At 44.5% G+C, this 20,909-nt stretch overlaps 1 protein-coding gene across 5 annotated transcripts in view; it reads right to left on the bottom strand.

The window, feature by feature from the left end:
* Window positions 1-714: 714 nt before the first annotated feature.
* Window positions 715-20,909, bottom strand: part of BEND7 (BEN domain containing 7) — an 85,741-nt gene continuing 65,546 nt past the window's right edge. For 3 of the 5 annotated variants that reach the window (XM_069547502.1, XM_069547507.1, XM_069547505.1), the window contains 3 exons: window positions 15,382-15,501; window positions 6,380-6,433; window positions 715-3,033 (listed from right to left, as the gene is read on the bottom strand). In XM_069547502.1, coding sequence (XP_069403603.1) covers window positions 2,972-3,033; window positions 6,380-6,433; window positions 15,382-15,501 — 236 coding nt within the window. In that variant the 3' untranslated portion in view covers window positions 715-2,971. Of the gene's footprint in view, window positions 4,647-6,379; window positions 6,434-15,381; window positions 15,502-20,909 lie in introns of all 5 variants that reach the window. The other 2 variants (XM_069547503.1, XM_069547506.1) reach the window with 1 other exon arrangement.

Below are 20,909 nucleotides of genomic sequence, written 5' to 3' on the forward strand. Positions count from 1 at the left end.
CAGCTTCCAAGGGATGCGGGTACATGGAGGGTTCATGAAGGACCAGTTGGCAGGAGTTTCAATTTCCTTTCTTTCCAAGCAGCTCACCCTTGTCACCTTCATTCCTGAAGTCCAGCGTCTTTCTTACCCTCCTCCCAGCGGTGGACTAGCCCCACCACCCCCATACCCCCAAACGAGGGCCCAAGAACTGGACCTGAACCAAAGCCTGGACAGAGCTGACAGACCCTCCCGGGGGGCCTTTGGAAGCAGGAGGGGGCAAGGACCCATGAAGAGCAGCGCCCTTCTGTGTTCAGAGAGGAGAATAAAAGCAATTAGGTTTGAACAGCCACTTTGCATTAGAGGAGATTGACTTGTCCTTCTGATGTGTTGTTTCCATAGAAGCGGGGCTTAACCTTTTAAGTGAAGATTATGAAGGCACCTAATTCATTTAAAATTAGGCTTCAAGCATATCAGTACTTACTGCTCAAGTGTTACTGTGGGGCTTGCCATTGATCTGATCACCAGGCACAGCCTGTGACTTGAGACGCTCCAAGACACTCTTTCTGGTGGCGATCTGGTCCGTGCGTTTATTTTTTAAAATTAACTTCATAAAGAGATGATAAAACTTTCATGTAAGATCACCAGAGTATTAATAAATACCTTTTAATTAATGGCTTGCACTGGCTCCTCTTCATAAACACGGGAAGGCTGGCACACAGGCACGAGACAGGCGCATTCAATTAAAGTAATTTATTGTTTTCTTCCAGAACAGACATAAAGGGCGTCTTGGGACTTGATATCACAACACATGTTATACACCATTTTCACAACTAGCCTTGCGTGGAATTTTTTTTTTAAAGAACATAGTAATCTTAAAAAAATCTAAATATTTACATATTAATAAAACATATATACAGAAGATTGAGACATGATCCATTGGTATGGAATAATTTTTTTTTTTGCTAAGAAAGCCTATAAAAAGGATTTCTGAGTAGAGTCTGAACAGTAGTCACAGTTAAGTAAACACAAATACACTTTTAATTTACAAAAATGATTTTGCTGTTGCAGTTTTACAACACATATTTCCAATTTGTGAATCCATTGCACATATCTGTGAGCTGAACAATCCCCACCCCCCTCTCAAGTAGTGAAAAATTCAAGCTCTCGCCCAGTCTTGGCAGGAAGTGCTTTGAAGTTTCATGGTGTATATTTAACAGATTCCACAGCCGTAAGGTAAATGTTTCTACCTTTATTCCCAACCTATTCATCGTATTCATAGTATTGTAACAGAGGTGAAAGGTCACTAATTAATCTTTTCAATTCCCTTAAGACTTCCTTCTGAGAGGCAGAAGACAAATTTTAAAACATGCCTTGCAGAAAAACAAAAGCTTGGGTTCACAGTACTTCATTAGACTCTGTGATGAACAGAGGGGTGGGTTTCAGGGAAGGGGTTATTAACTGGCCTGAAATGGAAAAGGCTGACTAAACTTGTGATGGAAACCATTTCTCTGAACCATCCTGGAGGCTCCAAAAAGGAGACAAAAGACACACATGGATGAGATGTAGCACGCTGCGACCAGCCTTGTCATTTCACAGGGACGCCTCCCATGGCCTTGGGTTAACTAGCTGGTCTTTAGTGGATTCCAGAATCCCCCTGGAGCTCGCCTCCTGGCTCAAGGTCAACTGCCCTGTGTCACATGTATGGCACAAGTACCTTGGATAGGGTAGGAAGGAACTGAGGCTCCTGGTTTCGCTAGCTAGTTGACGAGTTGTTGCCCAGCCCAGGATGGCCCTAGCCCTCACTCCTCAGCCGCCTTACCGCAAAACGAGGGGATGGGACTGAGGGCCTGAGCTATAACTCTGAGCCCTAACACTCTCTGCTTCGATCAAGTAAGTGTTAGGGACATGTGTTAAATGACAGCGTAGCATACCCCCTTTTCCAAGGTTTGGTGTTTGTGCTGTCCAAGTTCCTTTCAAGCCAACTTTTGGCCTTTGGGTCAAGTGTCAAAGATTCAAGGTAATTTGCTTTCTACAGTAAATGAGGTGTAAAAGTAATGCTTCTAAACAAATAGGTTATTTTAAATTCACCATCTCAACTAGAGAAAGGAATCTGGAGATAAATATCTCTGTAAAACAAATACCCACGTGCCAAAATACTTCTTGGAAATGAACCCACATTTTCATTTGTTGGTTTTATGTCAAGTGGAGAGCACGTGTGCTAGAACTGAATGAAGTGTGAAGGGTAAGTACATTTGTGGCCAGTTGCCACATGATGCCACAAGCCTGGACTACTCAGTTAGAGCCATATGTTAAAACAGTTGTTCGGTATCATGTGGAAGGCTGCTTACTCTGAGTTTCTCACCTTTCAGTTAGGTATTTTGTCACTGTGTTGACACAACCTACGTGAAAGGTTTTTCTTTCCTGACAATTCATGTATCATTTGCACTTATCAGGGACATGATTATTTTGGGGGGAAATGATGTCACAAATGATTTGGTTTTTGGTAATTGGTTAGAGTCACCCTGTCTCTCAAAACAACTTTTCCATCTTCGAGGCTGATGACAGTTTTAATTAATCTTGGCTTTCACCACTGCTCCTTCAGTCCTGAAAGGGCCACCCTCCTTTATAAAATGCATTGAAGCAATTTATGTTAAAATGTGTGCTTCCAAACTCTCTACCATATTCACATTGAAAAAAAAAAAAAAGAAAAGAAAACTGCTCCTTTTTGATGGACAACGAACCAACTGAATGATATGTTGGATGTCAAAAGGCTGAAAGTTCAACTCTAAAGATGATTTTTTAAAAATCTTAGACCAAATTGGAGGCTTGATTATTGCATATGACAAAGAAAGAATATGAAAACTATTCAGACATGACGGGTCAGCTCCACGGAACGCCCACACCTTGCAGTGACCTGAAATGCTAGTGGATCTTTGAGGAGATTCAAGTGAAAGAGCTGTGTGTACTAAGGAGCAGGGTCACTAAAGAAAGTCTAGGCAGTGAAAGCTGTCCCTGTGTCTTCCGGTTTTTCTCTCCTGGTGTCAAGTATATGACCTACAACAGAGATAAGAGCGTGAAGGGGGTCCCTTTTCTAGGGAGGCCTTGTGTGCTCTTCTATGACACAGCCAGACGTAGGACCTCTTGAGGAGGCGTCTGTGTCTTATCTCTAAATCACTATTTCTTAACCAAGGCTTTAGGTGTGCCAGATGAGCAATTTTAGGCCATTAGAAATCTGCAATAATGATTTTTTTACAGGAAAATCCATGAAAGTGTGTTACTTCTAGAGGATGTTCACATCTATTATCCAGCAATAGAAAATGGCTAAATAAAATATGATTTACCTATAAAGCAGAATACTGTGCAGCTATTAAAAGAATGTGTATGGTGATTTGTAATAAAATGGAAAATTCTTATTAGGTGGTCAACCAAAACAGAACAAAACCTTAGGGAACCAACTGGATGGATTTGACCTCCAGCATATAAATTTTTAAAAAATACAGAGAAAAGGCTGGGAAAAAAAACACCCAATAATAATGACTGTGTCTGGGTGGCAAAAGTAATTTACTTTTTCTTTGTTACACTTTTCTGTATTTCTAAAAGTATGTAAATGGATGCCAAATGATGACCCCAAAATCTAAGCCTAGGTACACTCTGCACTAACCTATTTCAAATTCAAAAGTCTCCCAACTCAGTGCTGATTCCTGGCCTTGCTCAAAAACGCTTACTGAAAGGGTTGAGGGAAGAGAAATTAAGAAAATGTTTTTCCACTATAAAATCTGTGTTCATTTTGTTAAAACTAGACAAACAGAAGGTTGCTTAAGTGTGGTGGATTGAGATTAATGTCATCTGACGCCTGACTATAAACTTGGCCTGGTTGGTTCTGGTTCATAGAAACACTTGGGGAGTTATACCCCTGCCCTAGCCCTCCTCAACACACAGGAATTTGGAAGGGGCAAAAAGACCTTAACCGGATAATAAAGGCATTGTTAAATCTTTCATAAAAGACCAACTGTGGCTGGCTCAGATAGACCAGATGACCAGATGAGGACGATCTGGCCAGTGAGTCTCAGATCTAGGAAGGAAGCTGCATGGGACGGTCTCAGACGGTCTCATTAGGAGACTCATAAGAAGAGAGCATGCGGTGGTGGCGCTGTGTTCAGAGAAGCCCCAGGACATGAGTTTAGGTTAGAGGCTCTGGGGAGACATGCTAGTCTAATCAAGATCATTTAATTCCACAACCGCAAGATTCGGGCACCAATCCGTGACTTCTTTTCCCTTTTCCGAGATGATTAAGTGGTATTATTTCTCATGCTGTCTAGTGATTTGTATCAAATCTCTAGCAGGAGTCTAGTGAAAAGACCTGCTGGGGGTGTCCCACAACTGCCCTCACTGGGACCTCACAGCCTCAGAATCTGAGGACAAACCCGAGAGCTGAACTGCAGCAGACTTCAGGCCGGCTTACGACAGGGCGACACTGAAATGGAATCCTACAGGGATTAGTACATCCATCAATTCTTAGGATCTTTAGGAAACATGCAGAGAAGGTTTAAGAAAGCTACGCAGTGGACCGGCTGGGAGTTGAGAGGCCTGGGCTCCGGCCAGGCCACCAACCAGCTGTGAGACCTTGAGAAAGTCATTTAGTGTTTCTGGGCCTCAGGCTTTTTTACCTGTAAAATAAAAGGACTGGATAAAAACGGGGGACGGGACTAGATGATCTCTAATGTTCCTTTTTTCTCAGAGTCCTTGAAAGTGTTTTCAGTTCCATGAGGTGGTTCTACCATCCCAGATTCAATTTTCTCATCTGAACCATCTTTCCGCCTCCATCTTCAGATGGGAAAATGCAAAGGTATTATTTCAAGGGGAGTGGTTTTCAAATAATATACTTCTTAAAAGCTCACTGTGGCAGATGGTAGCCGGGATGGGCAGTGCAAATGCCCTGGGGACAATGAGGCTGGTTGGGGAGGAACCCTGAAAAGTACTGGGTTGGCCAAAGAGTTCATTGGGGGTTTTCCATAAGACTTTGGAAACAAAAGTTTCCAATGAACTTTTTGGCCAACAGATACAAGTAGAACAGCCAGGGGTTCCTCCAGAGGGCCTCCCGAAAGGGGACAATCTCATCATTAGTAGCAGCGCTTCCTGCCTCTACTGAGAGGGGGAGGTCAGAACAAGGATAATGGGAATTGTCCTGACACTCAGAGAAGCACAGGAACAATAGAGATCATGCATTTCAGTTCTCTTCCTTCATAAATATGGACACATAGCCAAACTAGAAGAGAAACCACTTTTCTGGCATTTCTGTAATGACTATATCCAGTGAGACCTTGATAGAAGCAGGTTGCTGTTGGCTTCCGCAGTTTATTTCATTTATCTATCCATCTAGCTGTTGCTTAGTTACTCAGTGACAGAGAAGGCACGTTCTCACTTGTGCAGCCGTGCCTACTCTGAAGTTCACTAATGTGTGTCTGTGCACCTTGAAGTCAGGGTGAGTGCTGCCTGTGTACACGTGGCCTGGCAGAGTTCCTACACATGCCTTTCATAGTTGCTGGCTTTATCATGTCAAAGGGAGAGAGAACACTGAGCTGAGCTTGTTCACTGACAGGGTTTTTGTCGGGGAGGTGCAGGGTAGGGGGTGTCTGGGTTTGGTTGGTAGAGGCTCTTCAGGTATTTCGAGAGCAGTCAATACAGAGTCTTGAGACCAACTGAGGGATAAACTCTGTCACGTGGCTCACTGATCGGACACCTGTCCCTCGGGCTTTCAGGTGAGAACTGAGGCACAGGTAGAGTCCAAGGTTGGAAGGATTACTGGAGAGTTAAATAATAAGTTTGAATGAAGTCTGCAGCTTATCCCTGCTGCAGATGCAACAGTGAGATGCTATATTCAGCTGATCCGGTTACAGTGTTAGCCACCCGGCTAGATGGATCAGCTTATTCACTCATTCAAAGCACAGTATTCAAAGGGTGCCCATTATAGGGAAAGTGGTGATACTGCCCCTCAAAGCCTTTGGGGGGAAGGAGGGAGAGGCCAGAACAGACAGGAGTCCCATCATAAAACAGATGATCCCCAACCTAAACAGAAATATCATTTTATGTTAAAATAGATATCTTTTTAATGTCCCAAGGTTTGGGAAGGCAAAATGTGACACTAAATTCTTAGGACTTGCTGTTCTGAGGTTTTGAAGAAGATGAAACAGAATGTGAGAAAACTGTAGCTTTTCATATTCAATTTGCAAAATCTCCCTGAACGCAGGGCACTGAGCTCCTCTGAGGACTAAGGGCTGGGTCTCTTAATGGAAGTAGTCTGCTCAAGCATCGGCATCTCTGATGTTAAAAATATTTTCAACGCAAATATTCTCATATGCCATATTTTCCAGTGGGTGATGAAAATGGAAATGTGTTTTACCTGTTGGGGTTAGAGAAACACTGTCCAGCCGTTCATCACCGTCAACTGCCTCTGCTGGTTACAAACATAAAATACAAATCTCATTAGTTTCAAGGCATTCATTCATTCTGCCTAATACGGTAATACAATTTAAAAACTCCAGCATACGTAATAGTTTTCACCTTTCTTTTCCCTTCTCAGTTTACGCTGGATCACATTAGAGATTTTAGGAGCATTATTTAAATGAAAAAAATTTTTAATGATATAAAATCTTTTTGTGTATTAAATTTTTTTATATCTTATGATCCTTATTGTATCACTCATTGATGATTTCGGTTCATTTTCACTTATTTACATAGGCTTCAGTATATACCCAGAATCTGGGGTGTATTGTTTAAACATGATTGTTGAAAGCATGGAGGTCAGTGAATTCCTATGGCAGAATTTTACTGGTCATCCCCAGAAACATTCCAGTGGGGCAGGCTTATGATAGCTTGGGAATGAAACCTTTTTTGATGGCTGGAAACTCAATCTAAAATTGATATCAAGTCATGGATAAAATCAGAATAATAAGCATTTTTTCAAAAGATTCATGACTTCTATGCTTTAAAATGCAAAATGCTGCTCATCTCATATATTTCAATCGCCCTGAAGAGTTTTCCAAAGGTAGATCCTTTTGTCACAGAGAACCTTCCACCAAGTACAAAAAAAAGAAGGTGCCTGTTTGTTTCCTGGTAAGTGATGAGCTTGTCAATTTCCCGGACGTGCCGTGGACGGGCCAGAACATTCCACGGCTACTGGGATCACTCTGGCCTGCTCCCTCTGTCTGAAGGCTGTGGCTCTGTTGGAATTTCCTGCACGTGTGCCCAAGAGGGCCGTTGTGTGAGGGCTGATGTGCAACACGCTGTAATGCTGAGTTTGTGGGATGCAAACTAGTGCTTTGTTCTTGTTCTGCTTGCTATGGTTTTGTTTTTTGGCTGCTTGACATCTTAATTCCCCCACCAGGTATGGAACCCATGCCCTCTGCAGAGGAAGTGCAGAGTCTTAATCACTGACTGCCAGGGAAGTCCCTGATCGTTGTGATTTTAGACACAATCAGGGTTCAGAGATGGATGGAGACATTCAGAGATTTCCCCTCGTTTACCTCTCTACCATCCTGTCTGCAGATTGCCACACGCTGGCCCGTGAAAAACCCATCACCCCTCACCTAAACCCACCAGAAAGAGAAAACACCGAGAGAGTAGTCAAGACCAGTTTTGGTTGGAGAAGATGGCGATGTAGGTGAATGCTTAATAATGAAAAACATATCCAGATGGGACAAATGGTAAGATTAGAATTCTGACAATAGATTTATGGGCAAAATACGCTCACACTAAAATGTTAAGTGTTTCTCTCTGCATGAAAAGTTTATGGCTATTTAAAATTTTGTTCAAGTTTAACAAATTTTAAAATTTTATTTCATATTTAAAAAATAACAAGCATGTTATTTTCATATTTAGAAGACATTATTCTCTTAAAAATTATTTATTTATTTGGCTGTGCTGGGTCTTAGTTTCAGCATGTGGGATTTATTCCCCTCACCAGGGATTGAACTCAGGCCTCTTGTATTGGGAGTTTGGAGTCTTAGCCAATGGACCACTAGGGACATCCTGACATTATTCTCTTCTGATTGGTTTCAGTGAACTTAAATAGGAAGATGATCTTTCATTGTCTGGGATTTAAAATTTTCTTCAGTAATATTAATAGCTCTGATAGGCATCACCATTTACTAAACGCTTACCACCTACTAAGCACTTACTATATGCACCGTGTCATCTAATCCTTAGCAATCCCTACAAGGTAGGTCTAACTTATGCCCATTTTAACAAATGAGGCAATGGAGTCAGACATTAAGAAATTTACCTAAGGTAATAAAACAGCTAGTAAGTGACTCTGCCAAGGACTTGACTCAGGTTAATGCCTTGACTTAATCTCTTTGCTATTAATAGTCCAAACATATATAACATGCATCACTATATGCTACATTTTTAAAACTTCAGGTTTTTTACATTAATTTTTTAAATTGCAGTATAGCTGATTTTACAATGTTGTGCCAATCTCTGCTATACAGCAAAATAACTCAGTTACATACATAAAGACATTCTTTTTTTATATTCTTTTCCATTATGGTTTATCCCAGGATATTGACTATAACTTCCTGTGCTGTACAGTAAAGCCTTATTGTTTATCTGTCCTATGTATAAAAGTTTACATCTACTAATCCCACACCTTCCCTCCCTCACTCCACTTCCCCTTGTCAACTACAGGTCTGCTCTCTAGGTTTATGAGTCTATAAAACTTCAAGTTTTAGTTCATTTTACACTTTAGTAACTTTCTCTACTTCCTATGAAAAACTGCATTTCACTCAGTGATGACAAAACTCAGTTCCAGGGATGAAGTTGATCACTTTGTAATTCAGCTATCCTCATTTTTTAAAAACAGGCCTGTGCAAATATGTGCTCTGTAAGAACCAAACATACACAACCCCCACATCTGTAAAGGATTATGTATAAATTAGCAGCTGACCGCTGCACGAACAGGGCCAAGTGTCTCGGATGAAGAACACGACTGTTACTTAAATTTAATTATAACATCTGCCTGTAACAACAAGCTCACAGTCTGTCTTCTCTGGTGACAGGCAAATTGTGAGATTTGAGGAAGATTGAACAAGTCCAATAAAAATGTAATAGCAGCGACAGCTTTACTCTTAGATCCAACAACAACAAAAAAATTGTGATTTCCGTGCCAAGGAAATAATCTAATGAAAATTATAAAAAAAAATCTACACCAGGAAAGGAATCATTCCAGTTATCGAAGAAAAATTATTACATGTGATGAGAGCCCTGAATGAGTTTCTATTTGGATTTGCAGAACAACCTTTCAAGTCTGTGGGGGGCACTCTTTTTTTTCTGGAGGCTGTGAGGGCTGGCTTTAGCAGTGAGTTGATTGTTTGCCCAGGTGGAGTTGTGTACCTAATTCCAGGAACTGGGCCAAATACGATAAATCAGGTCGAAGCTGTGGAATACCTTTGAGGCACTGTATTGTCACTTAGACCAAGAAGGAGACACAAAAAGAGCAAGCAATAGAATTGAAGCCCGGCCCCTTAGTTCCCATCACATGACGACAGCAACACACGTGGCTCCTGCTCGTTTGCTGGGGTCCCACTTCCGTGCTGCTTGGAGAGAATGAAGTGGGGCAAGATTTGACAAAACTGGGAGACAGAGCCGACTTGGCAGTCACTGCAGACGCGCTGCCATTTTTGCTCTCCCGTGGTCTCTGTGTGGTCTCTATGTCACCTTCCACTTCTCAGACACTGATAGAACCTGCTAGAAGGGCAGGTGAGAACTGCCAAGGTGCCAATCACAGCTCTCTGAGCAGAGAATCTAAAGCCAGGGCCAGAAGTGAAAAAGTCCTAAATCAGATAAGACAATGACCCCAGAGCAGGGTAGGCAGTCATCTGGGCAGGTGAGATGGGGGAGGGGGCGGAGACTGCACCCCATTCTGTACCAACAGGCATGGGAATTACTAACCCAAACCCTGAGATGGTTAAGAAGTGTGTTCCCTGGCCAATCTATCTGGGGGATGTGGAGGAAGGTCCCCACTGTGTGTGTTACAGGGAAGCGAATGGAGGCCAGAGCTTAGAGTAATTGGTCTCAGCATCCAACAACGGAAAAAAGCAACAAAAAAGAGGCGTGTTTATGTATAAAATATACACAGGAGTGGGGAACAACATCAAAACGGAGCCTATTGCTCTAGTCCAGCGTCTCTGAGAACAGTGCTCTCCAGTGTACTCAGCGCAGGCCCGGCGCGCTACACCCGATGCACGTCTTCTGCCTTCGAAGGTGACTCTTCAGACCAGAACTTACCGGTCCTTTCGGGATCAGTGAGTCACTCGCCATCAGTCAGGTGCAGGCTCTGGGACACCGAGCCCGCTTCCTCCGGGTGGTCTCTGTAGCTCCTCAGGTAGCAGCGTCAGGATGAGAATTTATCCCATCCTTCCCCCACAAGCTTCCGAGGAGCTCCGAGCACTCCCTACACCCTCCGTGTGCTCCCATCAACCCCTTGTAACACAGGGAAGCGGTTTTGGTGGAAGGAGCCTGTACAGATTTGCTGGAAGCTGATGGCATGACTGGGACCAGGGTGCAGGGACCAGGGTGCAGGGACCACAGGGCAGCAGGTGGCCGGGTGGGGCGGCTGTGGCTCGTGGGAGTAACCTTGTATTACATTTCAGTCTCTTCACAGTGATAAATCTCAGTTCTGTCTGATAATAGACTTAGTGTCTTTTGTTCTGGGGGTTCGAGAATTTGCTCTGAAAAGCAACAGGTAGATACAAGTGCTCACATACTCAAAACAGTCAGGATGGGTTAATGCAGAATTCAGGCAACATAAGACTTAATACTAACAGGGACAGTGTTCAGGCTTATTCTTGAAATTTGATTAGGGATCATCTGAGACATGCACCCAACATGACACCAGGGCTCACTGAACAAGGGGCGACTCACGCTGCTGTCGTTCCTAACACCTGCTAGTCAGCTGCAAAGAGCTCTTTCCTTGGAGCCTGAGATCTAAGGGGTCAAGAGTCACAAGGAGGCCTTTGTAAGGCGTCTCCAGGTGGAGACAGGGGACCTTCAGTCTGAGAAGAGATGAGACCCGTGGCAGAAGGTTGACCTTCCCAGGTGTTACTCAGTTAATCCACTCGGCGTGAGGTCCAGGCATCCTGACCCACGACTCTGAACCTTTGGGGGAGGCTGGGAGAAGCGGCAATTGGGAGGGAAGAAAGAGGACTGAGGAGATGGGGGCACAGAAGTGAGAGGAAAGACCCGAGGAGGAAGGCCAGGCACCTGGAGAGTGGCTACAGGGGTGCCCAGGACACAGCCACCCCCAGGCTCTGGGGGTGTGGGGAAGCATTGGAACCTCAAGGAACCGACAGGTTATTCTCTGGGATTTCACGTGACTGCAATGAGCTAAGTCCTGTTTGCTGTGGACTGCTGTCCCTTTGTTTCTATTCATTGGTTCATTGGTTCATTCAACAAATATTCCCACGTGTCCACGCTATGGCACACACTGCTCTAAACATTTAGGGACACACAGCCTCTGCTTCCAAGGATCTCATGGAGGAGACACGTGTGTCCCTGTCATGATTCCGGTGGCGGAAGATCGAAGTGTCTGGGCTGCCTGTGAGGCCTCCGGGAGGAAGTAGCCTTTCAGATGCTGCATGTTTCCCAGGCAGAGAGAAAGTGGGTGTGGGGGTGGCAGCCGATTTCAGACCAGGGAGGGGGCTGATGTGGCTTAAGGGGCAGAAGCTGATGGCAGGAGATGAGGCTGGTGCTAGATGGTGAAGAACCATGCATGCCGTGCTGAGAGGGGTGTTGAGCAGGGATTTTATTTGGGAGCCAATAGGAAGTCAGATGTATTTAATCTGGGGAGGGGCATGAACAGACCCCATTAGCAGAGGCACAGGGAATGAAGACTCAGGTCTCAGGATATGGCCAAGCCTAGAGCCGAATGCTGGGGACGATGGGTCAGTGCACGTCACCAGGGAGGATGCAGAACAGAGGAGACAGGCAGAAGTGAAAGAGCCAGGGAAGGAGACCCCAGACACTGAGGGGGAACCTAGAAGAGAACCAGAATGAAATCACAGAACCTGGGGGAAGAGCGTGTCAAGAAGGAGACTAGACAGGGTAAAAATCACTATGGAGGTCAAGTTCAACTGTTAATATAAACAAGTGAAATCTGATGATCCGATGCGAACGTGGCAAATGTAGAGGAGTGAAGTCAGAGGGCAAAATGCAGTGGATTCTAAGCGTGGGGAGCTTAGCCAGTGACCTGTGATGACCCAGCAGGGTCGGATGGGAGGGAGGGGACTATGTATATATATACATATAACCGATCCACGATGTTGTCTGCAGAAATTAACACAACATTGTAAAGTGATTATCCTCCAGTAAGAAATAAAGTGAACTGGGATGGGGACGTGAACTCTGGGAACACAGACCCTTTGGGAAGAAATCTGACCAACGATGCCAGGAGAAAGACATGGAAGTGCTTTTAAGATGTGCAAGGAAAAAAGAGTCACTTTGTTTTGTTTTGAGTTGGCAAAGGGAAGGAGAATAAGGTCATGGGCATTTTTTGAGCATTATATATCTGCTCTCCATCAGTGGCAATACTTTATCTAATTTTAACTCTGAAAACACCTCGTGGAAGGCATCAGCCTCGTTATATAAATGAAGAACCCAAGGCTCAGAGGTTGAGACATTGGTCTAGGTTGCCAGGAGATTGTAAATGGCAGACCAGAGCTAGCAGGGCAGTGTGTCCTCTGCACTGCACTGTGCTGTTTATTGCTGATGATTTGGGGATGCAGGAGGCAGTGAAAACCGGAGACAAAGATGAGGTTGAGGGCATGACTTACTGTACAAGCCTGAAAACCTTTGAGAGCAAAAGGAGCATCACTGATAATCACGCCTGGACCGTAAGAGCAAAGCGGCTGCCCTGGCATAGCAGGCCGGTGGGTCTCCTGACTCAGGATGCAACTGTGGCTGCCCCAGGGACCCCCCACTGCCAAGCACGGCTGTGCCCAAAGACAGACCTCTTCTGAGAGGTACGCTAACTTCATTGATAGACATTCCTGTACAGCACACATCAGGAGCCTCAGGACAGCGCTGAGACTGGCTGTACTTCTCGACCCCTTAGTGATGGAGACTCAAGGATAAGAAGGACCTAGTGACTGGTCTGAGGGCCAGAGCTGGTGAAGAGCAGACATAAGTCCTGGGAACTGGATCTACTGACTTCTCTGTGACTTGTTACCTAAAGCGATAATCCATTTGTTTACCAGTTAAATTAGTAGTCCACTGCTCTTTATAAAGAGAGAATCAGTTAAGTGTAAAAAGAAGCCAGAAGGGTAAAGAAGGAGGAAGGGAAAATTTTTAATAGAAAACTCATCCAGGAGTTGAGTCCTGCTGCTGCTGGTGCTGTTGCTAAGTCGCTTCAGTCGTGTCCGACTCTGTGTGACCCCATAGACGGCAGCCCATCAGGCTCCCCTGCTCCTGGGATTCTCCAAGCAAGAACACTGGAGTGGGTTGCCATTTCCTTCTCCAATGCATGAAAGTGAAAAGTGAAAGTGAAGTCGCTCAGTCGTGTCCAACTCTTAGCAACCCCATGGACTGCAGCCCACCAGGCTCCTCCATCCACGGGATTTTCCAGGCAAGAGTACTGGAGTGGGGTGCCATTGCCTTACTTTTATAGACCTGTAGGGGTTTATTTATTTATTTATTATTTATTTTTGGCTGTGCTTATGGGCTTTCTCTAGTGTGGACAGCAGGGGCTATTCGGTGTTTTGGTGCAAGGGCTTCTCACTGTGGTGGTTCTCTAGGTGTAAGAACTTCAGTAGTTGCGGTGCACAGGCTTAGTTGCTCCGTGGCATGTGGAATCTTCCTGGACCAGGGACCGAACTCGCGTCCCCTCCACTGGCAGGTGGATTCTTACTCACTGTGCCACCAGGGAAGTCCGACTATAAGGTTTTTCACACCAAAAAACCACGCAGTCCCTCAGTGCTCTGTGTCCTGTCAAGGGCACTCTGAGCCTGAGCCCAGAGCTTTCCTTCCAGGGGCTGGTAACTGGGCTCCTCAGCAGGCTTGGTCACTGTTACTTCTACTCATGGTGAGAATTCCAAGAGGCTGTGTTACAGATAGTCTCCTGAGTTTGTACTGCTGTTCTCATGGAACCTCCAAATCTCTGTTAAATCCCAAAGTATGACATTCTAGCATCTAAAATCTGTCTCCCCAGATGATGGGAAAATATATAGTACATATATGCAATGGAATATCACTCAGCCATAAAAAATGAAATAATGCCATTTGCAGCAACATGGATGCAACTAGAGATGATCATACCAAATGAAGTAAGTCAGAGGGAGAGATGCCACGTGATGTCACTCATATGTGGAATCTGAAATATGGCACAAATGAGCCCGCCCACGAGACAGGAACAGACTTAGAGAACAAGCTTCTGGTTGCCAGAGAGAAAGGGGGAGGGGGAGGGATGGACTGGGAGTTTGGGGTTGGTAGATGCAAATTATTATATTTAGAATGGATACACACAAGGTCCTTCTGTACAGCACGGGGAACTATATTCAATATCCTGGGGTAAACAATAATGGAAAAGAGCATAAGAAAAGAATGTATGAGTTAGATGAGTCACTCTGTACAGCAGAGACTGGCACAACATTGCAAATCAGCTATATTTCAATAAAAATAAATAAAATCTGTCTGCCAAACTCTCACATCACAGCCACAGAAGCACAGAAGGCTCTTAGAAGGCCAGGGGTCCTGAGGTTTGATTAGAAATTTTTTTTTAATAATAACTACACAATGGCAGAAAAATGACTCCAAAGGGATTCTTCACTGGTAAACTGTCCCATTGCTAATTTGAGGAGACTGCAAATGCAGATACCCAAATCTAAATGGGCAAATGCAACCGCTGTTCACTTTTCCTGGAAGAATTATCCCAGAATAGCCAAGCCCAGGTTGAAAAAAAAAAAAGGTAAGTTAATATTTTACTTAAAAAGCCCTTTCTACTTCACATGGTATTTCTGGTAGGATGATTATTGTTATTTCATTTTTTTAAACCTTAAACAACTAGTACTTTTTATATAGGCATGCAGATCCAAATAAAAAACCAATAGGTAACATAACAGATCATAAAAGAGAGACCTTGTTTCAAACTTAAAACTACCAATGAGATTAGCAATCTTTTTCATTTGTGCTAAAATAAATGGCCTGATGTAATTTTCACTGTTTAATCTTAGGATGAATTTCAAAATCATTTGAATAAGATTTTAAAATACAAAACCAAGGCAAATTATATAAAGCTTCTCCTTCAAAAGACAAAAGACAATGAAGTATCCGAGAGTAAAGAACTGTATTTTGCAACATCTAAGAATTCAGTTGAGGGCTTCTGCAATTAATCTTCTTGCAGCTTATTCATACCTGAGCCTCTTTTTAACCTTCTTCTCGCCAGTTTGATTTGATCCTGCAGAATCTGAACCCAGTCTCTTGGGCCAGGAAGTTTATCCACGTGATTAGCAGTGCAATATTTTTCTGTGAAGACTGAAAGAAAATGTGAAATATTGTTAAACATTTGAAAAAAGAGAATGCATATTTGAAATAGGAACATAACCCCAAGAAGGGGGGTGGGGAAGAGTATATTTCTAAAAGATGTCACTTCTGCAGTGGCTATCGTCCAAATCCATATGACATTCTTTTGGTGAAGATGGAGCTTGGCGGGGCCCATCCTGCACACCATATCCTGTGCTTCTACTGAAACTGCTTTTTCTGATTGCTCCATGTCCATGTGTATGTGTCTTATGGACAGAGAAAATGCTTCCTAGGGGGTACCTTGGCCCCATGACAGAATTCTGCAAGTGTATTAATGTATTTCACTTTTCTGTTGTTAACTCAAAATCAAATGGAGGGGACTTCCCTGGCGGTTCAGTGGTTAAGACTTCCAATGCAGGAAGTGCGGGTTCAATCCCTGGTCAGGGAGCTAAGACCCCACACGCCTTGAGACCAAAAAACCCAAACACAAAACAGAAGCAATATTGTAACAGCTTCAATAAAGACTTTAGAAACGGCCCACACCAAAAAAAAAATCTTAAAAAAAAAATCAAATGGAAAATTACACAGAGAGATGATGTTCTCATGGTGATTCCCGCTAACTGGATCAGCGCTCAGTGGAGCAATGCAGTTGGGTCATAGTGAAAGCCCCAATCCTACTTTGAGTCAACTTCTTGCATCCTGAGCTAGCAGCTCCTAGAGAAGAGCTCCCTAAAAGCACAAAGGAAGCTCTGGGAGTTGTGTGCCAGGACACAAGGGAGCAGGACAATTATCTGAGCGAAGCCACACAGCGTGCGGCGGTGCCGGGGCTGGCACTTCTGCTTCGCGCTGCGTTCCCGAGCACTGTTCAGCCTGCTCCCCTCAAGGCCAAGGCCTGCCACGCGGTCACGGCACACTGCCTCTTCGGTGTTTAAAATAGTGATGGTTTTAATGTTTCAAAGGTTTCTTTTAAAAAGAAAAGGACAGAGGAAAATGTCAGATTCAACTAACTGTAAACAATTTCTATTGAATAAAAAATAAAATTTTCATTTGAATGGGCAGAGCTAGTGGCACTAAATCCACCACCACAGGAAGAGCTCGTCCCAAATAAAAGTGTAACTTTAAGCCTCCATGGATAAATGGACAAAGCAGACTTAGCAAAAACAATATGGAAGACATTCAAGTAACATGTAAGCCTCTAAGCTGCAAAACACACTTTATACCTACTAAATTAGATAAGCGATTAAGATAACACTAATATTGATAAAATTGTGTCGACCTGGCACATGCAAGTTTGACTGTTGGCATAAACTGGCAAAACCCTTTTGGGAAATAAGATGGCTGTGTATGACGAGGGATATAAAACTGTTATTCCTCTGGATTGGTAATCCTATGTTGATAAATTTATCCTAAGTAAACAGTAATGTGAAAGAAGGGGAGAAAGTCATAAACAGTCTAGAATCTGTGGGGGATGGGTTTCAGGACCCCCATGGGTACCAAAATCCATGGATGCTTAAGTCCCATAGGTACAATGTGTATTATAGGCATACCTTCCCATATACTTTAAATCATCTCCGGGATGATTTAGATTACCTAATACAATGCAAATACTATGTAAATAGATGCCTGCACTTGGCAAGTTTGTTTTGTTTGGAACTTTCTGGAATTTTTTCCCAAATATTTCGATTGGCAGCTGGTTGAAACTGCAGGTGCAAAATCCGTGGATGCGGGAGCAGGGTAGGGTTGGAGGGAGTGTACAAACATCAACAATCCAGTTGTGCAGGAAGAGATGCAGGGTGGCCTGGGGCGGGTAGCTATGTGTCGGGGTTGGGCGGGGGAGCACGGATGCCTTTGAGGAATGTGCATAGTCATAGAGTCAGGGTGGCGCTAGTGAAGACAGAAAGGACGATGGAACAGATGGGGAACTGGCATTTCTGGAGACTCACACGACTTGTAAATCCAGGAGGAGGGATTGTGAGGGGATGGGCCAGACGCATTAGGCACGGTTTGGGACACACTGAGTTTGGGGCATCTGTGGAGCCCCCACGGGGGATGGCTGGCAGTTGTTTCAACACAGATGCCTGTAGTTCAGGGAAGGGGTCTCTGCCGAAGACGTAGACTTCAGGGGCACAAATGTGTGTGGTTGTTAAAATGACAAGAGAAAACACAGTGGGCAGGGAGGTTTCAACAGAGTGCTGGGCAAGCACAGAACAGCTGGAACCCCTGGGGTCTGAGGGAGGCTAAGGCACAGAGTCCAGGAAGCAGCTGGGAAGCATGGTCTGGTGCAGGTGGGAGTGTGTGAATACACTAAAGGGGAGAGACCCACAGTCCCCAGTGCAGAAGAGCCAGGAAGGTGTGGAGAGGGTCCCTGGCAGCCAGCAGGGACGTGGGGAGGGTGACCAGAGATAGCACTCTCCAAACACCAGGTTTGTGGGAGTAGGGAAGAAGAGGAGGAGGAAGGCTGGGGTGGGGGAAGGCAGGCAGCACTGTTGGAGGGGGTAGGATCCAGAGAGAAGGAAGGAACAATCAGAGGGACCATACACCAGAGGAACTGGGGGTTGGGATTCTGGAGAGAGAGGGGTGACCCTCAACCAGAATCAGGAGGAAAACTTCCTCCTCTGAACCCAGAGAAGGGGAAGACAGGGATGGACTTAGAAGTGGCGAGAGGTGGTCATCACTGCCCCTGATGCCTCACTGAACCTGGAGAGTGCGGGAACATCTGGAATTGTAAGGCAGTGAGGATGCAGGGTGCTGAGCAGGAGGGCCGCATGCTTGTGGCGGCAACTGCAGGGCAGGCGTTTTCTCCAGGGCACCTAGCAATTCCTTGTCCAGAGTGGAGATAGCGATGGGAGGGCTGGTCTAGGGTTAGGCATTTGCTGGCTGGCTTTGGCAAAGGTACAGGATATAAAGGACAGCACTGGAGATGTTGGTGAAGATGCCCACTCCCCTCCCCGGAATGAATTACTGCTTCCTTCAGCCATTTTCCTTTCCACCCAAATCTAGGAAGCAAGTGAAGCCAGAAAATGGTTCAGACTTAGGACGATCTAAGAGACCAGGGAATGGAAATCTCAGTGGGGTTGGCAAGGAAGTGCCAGGGAGAAAGGGCAGCAGGATATGCGGTTAGTGGTGTAGGGCTGAAGCGGAGGCTGAGAGCCAGTGCGGACGAGGTCGGGACACTCTAGCTCTAGGAAGTCACGTGGATGGTGAGGTTTTCCCAGATGCCAGCAGGACCTGGGGGAGAGAGGACGATGTGGAGTGGTGCTGATGGAAAGGCTGTATCCTAACTCCCAACTGAGAGGAGGAGGAGGCAGAATTAAGGTCCAGGGAAAACATGGACAGGCTGCCCACCACAGGGCACATGGGCCATGCAAGTAAGCAGCCTCCACCCGGGAGAGAGGCAGAGGGGACAACATCCTGGGGGTGGGGCTGCCTGTGAGTCTCCTCTACCAGATTGTAGACAACTGCAGGGGCCTGTGTCTTGTCTCCCTAAAAGCACCTACTGCAGTGCCCCCAACTAAGAGCCCCATAAACATCTGAAGAATAAACAAACGTACTTTCTGCTTTTGTTTCTGATGGAAGTAAATACAACAGCTCAGACATTTACGCCAATTGGAGGAGCAAGGCCTATCTGAATTAATAGAAAGTCTTAATGGCATATATTTAAAGTAACAGGTTTTATTATAGTCAAATACCCACAGTGACATTTCTTATTGTGACACTTCTTAATCAGAGTTGCAGGAAGGTTCTTGAAATTCTGTTTGAATGACTATAAAAAAGTACCTGTATTTGGCACCCTATTAGTTTATAAGAAAATTGTACCACAAAATGATTGAGTGTACCATCTTACAGGTAAACATCTCCCTCCTTCCTCATAATATTATTTATGTAATTAATTTCCATAGCAACCCCTCTCTTCCTAGACTGGGAAATGCATGCATCCAAATTAGCCCAGATTAGGAAGTAAAGATTTGAAATAAACCAAATAGATTTGGATTATGCTGACATCGAAGTGATTCTTAGCAGATGCATGTTCAGGAGTAGAGGGAAGGTCCCCTAACATGTGGGTGGCATCCAAGGGGATCTTTCTAATCTCATCCTGAGCTCAAGAATTCTGCTGCATGTTCAAAAGGCAACAATTGCTGGCTATTTTTTTCTCCTTTCAGCAAAAGCTTATCTGCTTTCAATCACAAGAGACCAGGGAACTCTCTGCCTCCTGGGTCTGCATCTGAGACCTTTGAAGGCAAAGTATTAGGAAAAAAATACATCTATAAACAATTATTTCCACTGAACATATTACTGACATTCTCGTTTCTGGCTTACATTCAAACTTAAAAGAAACTTTTAACTAGAATCTACCTACAGAGGACGAAATCGTATTCCTTGTGACATGGGTAGATGAGGCCTGAGAAAGGGGCCAAAGGTTTGTGGTTGGATTGATCTGAAAACATCCCATATGCTATGTGGATAGGTATTGGGTAAGCAGGACATATTTTTGCTATCTGAATCCATAGCTAAAGGTCAAGCTATTACCCTGCTAACAGTTTCATTAGGAGTAATGATGTGAAAAGAGGTATTGCAGTAATGCGTTGGGCTTCCTACTATGTTAATAGTGGGCCATTAAGAATCAGAGGAGAACAATTTGCGTTTATCCTTAGAATGCGATAGGTCCTGGAAGAAATTTCCCTTCTCTCCTAGTTTAATATATTAAGAGGAAGCGAGGGATGATTTTACACAAGTCCAAATCATCTGAACAAGTGGATTAAGGCCAACCATTAAACTGAATACAACTGTGGAAGCATCCACTCTGCTTGACATCATCTGAGCTCCCAAGGCACAAAGATGCGTGAAGTTGCCAGGGAAATGACAACAGTTCAGTTTCATCTGTAGACAAATAAGGACTTTTCCCAGATGCCTGCATGCATTCAAACCCTGCCCTTTAATTGGGCATCAATAATCAATAAGCTAGTGGTGGCTGAGCGGATCCTTCCCTGGGAACCTGGCATCTGATGTCATCATCAGTGAACACAGTGGTGTGGCGTGTGTCTGGATGTGGCAGGAGAACAGGTCGGATCAGCCATGTTCCCCAAACAGCTGTCTGTTCAGTGATGGTTTCTAGAGCAGTGGTCCCCAACCTTCTTGGCACCAGGGAATGGTTTCTTGGAAGACAATTTTTCCATGGACCCGGCGGGGGGTGGGGGGACGGCTTTGGGATGATTCAAGTACTTTACATTTTGGGGCATGTTCTTTCTATTATTACATCAGCTCAGATCATCAGGCATTAGATCCCAGAGGTTGGGGACCCTTGTTCTAGAAGGCTCTCCACGTGGGGTTTTCTGGCTCTCTGCACTGGGAAAAGCAGGGCACTGTACAGATGTTGAAAGCAAGCCCCTGCATCACACAGACAATGTAAGAAGCAGGGGAAG

The sequence above is a fragment of the Ovis canadensis genome, chromosome 13, assembly GCF_042477335.2.
Source record: "Ovis canadensis isolate MfBH-ARS-UI-01 breed Bighorn chromosome 13, ARS-UI_OviCan_v2, whole genome shotgun sequence".
Classification (NCBI taxonomy): Eukaryota; Metazoa; Chordata; class Mammalia; order Artiodactyla; family Bovidae; genus Ovis; species Ovis canadensis.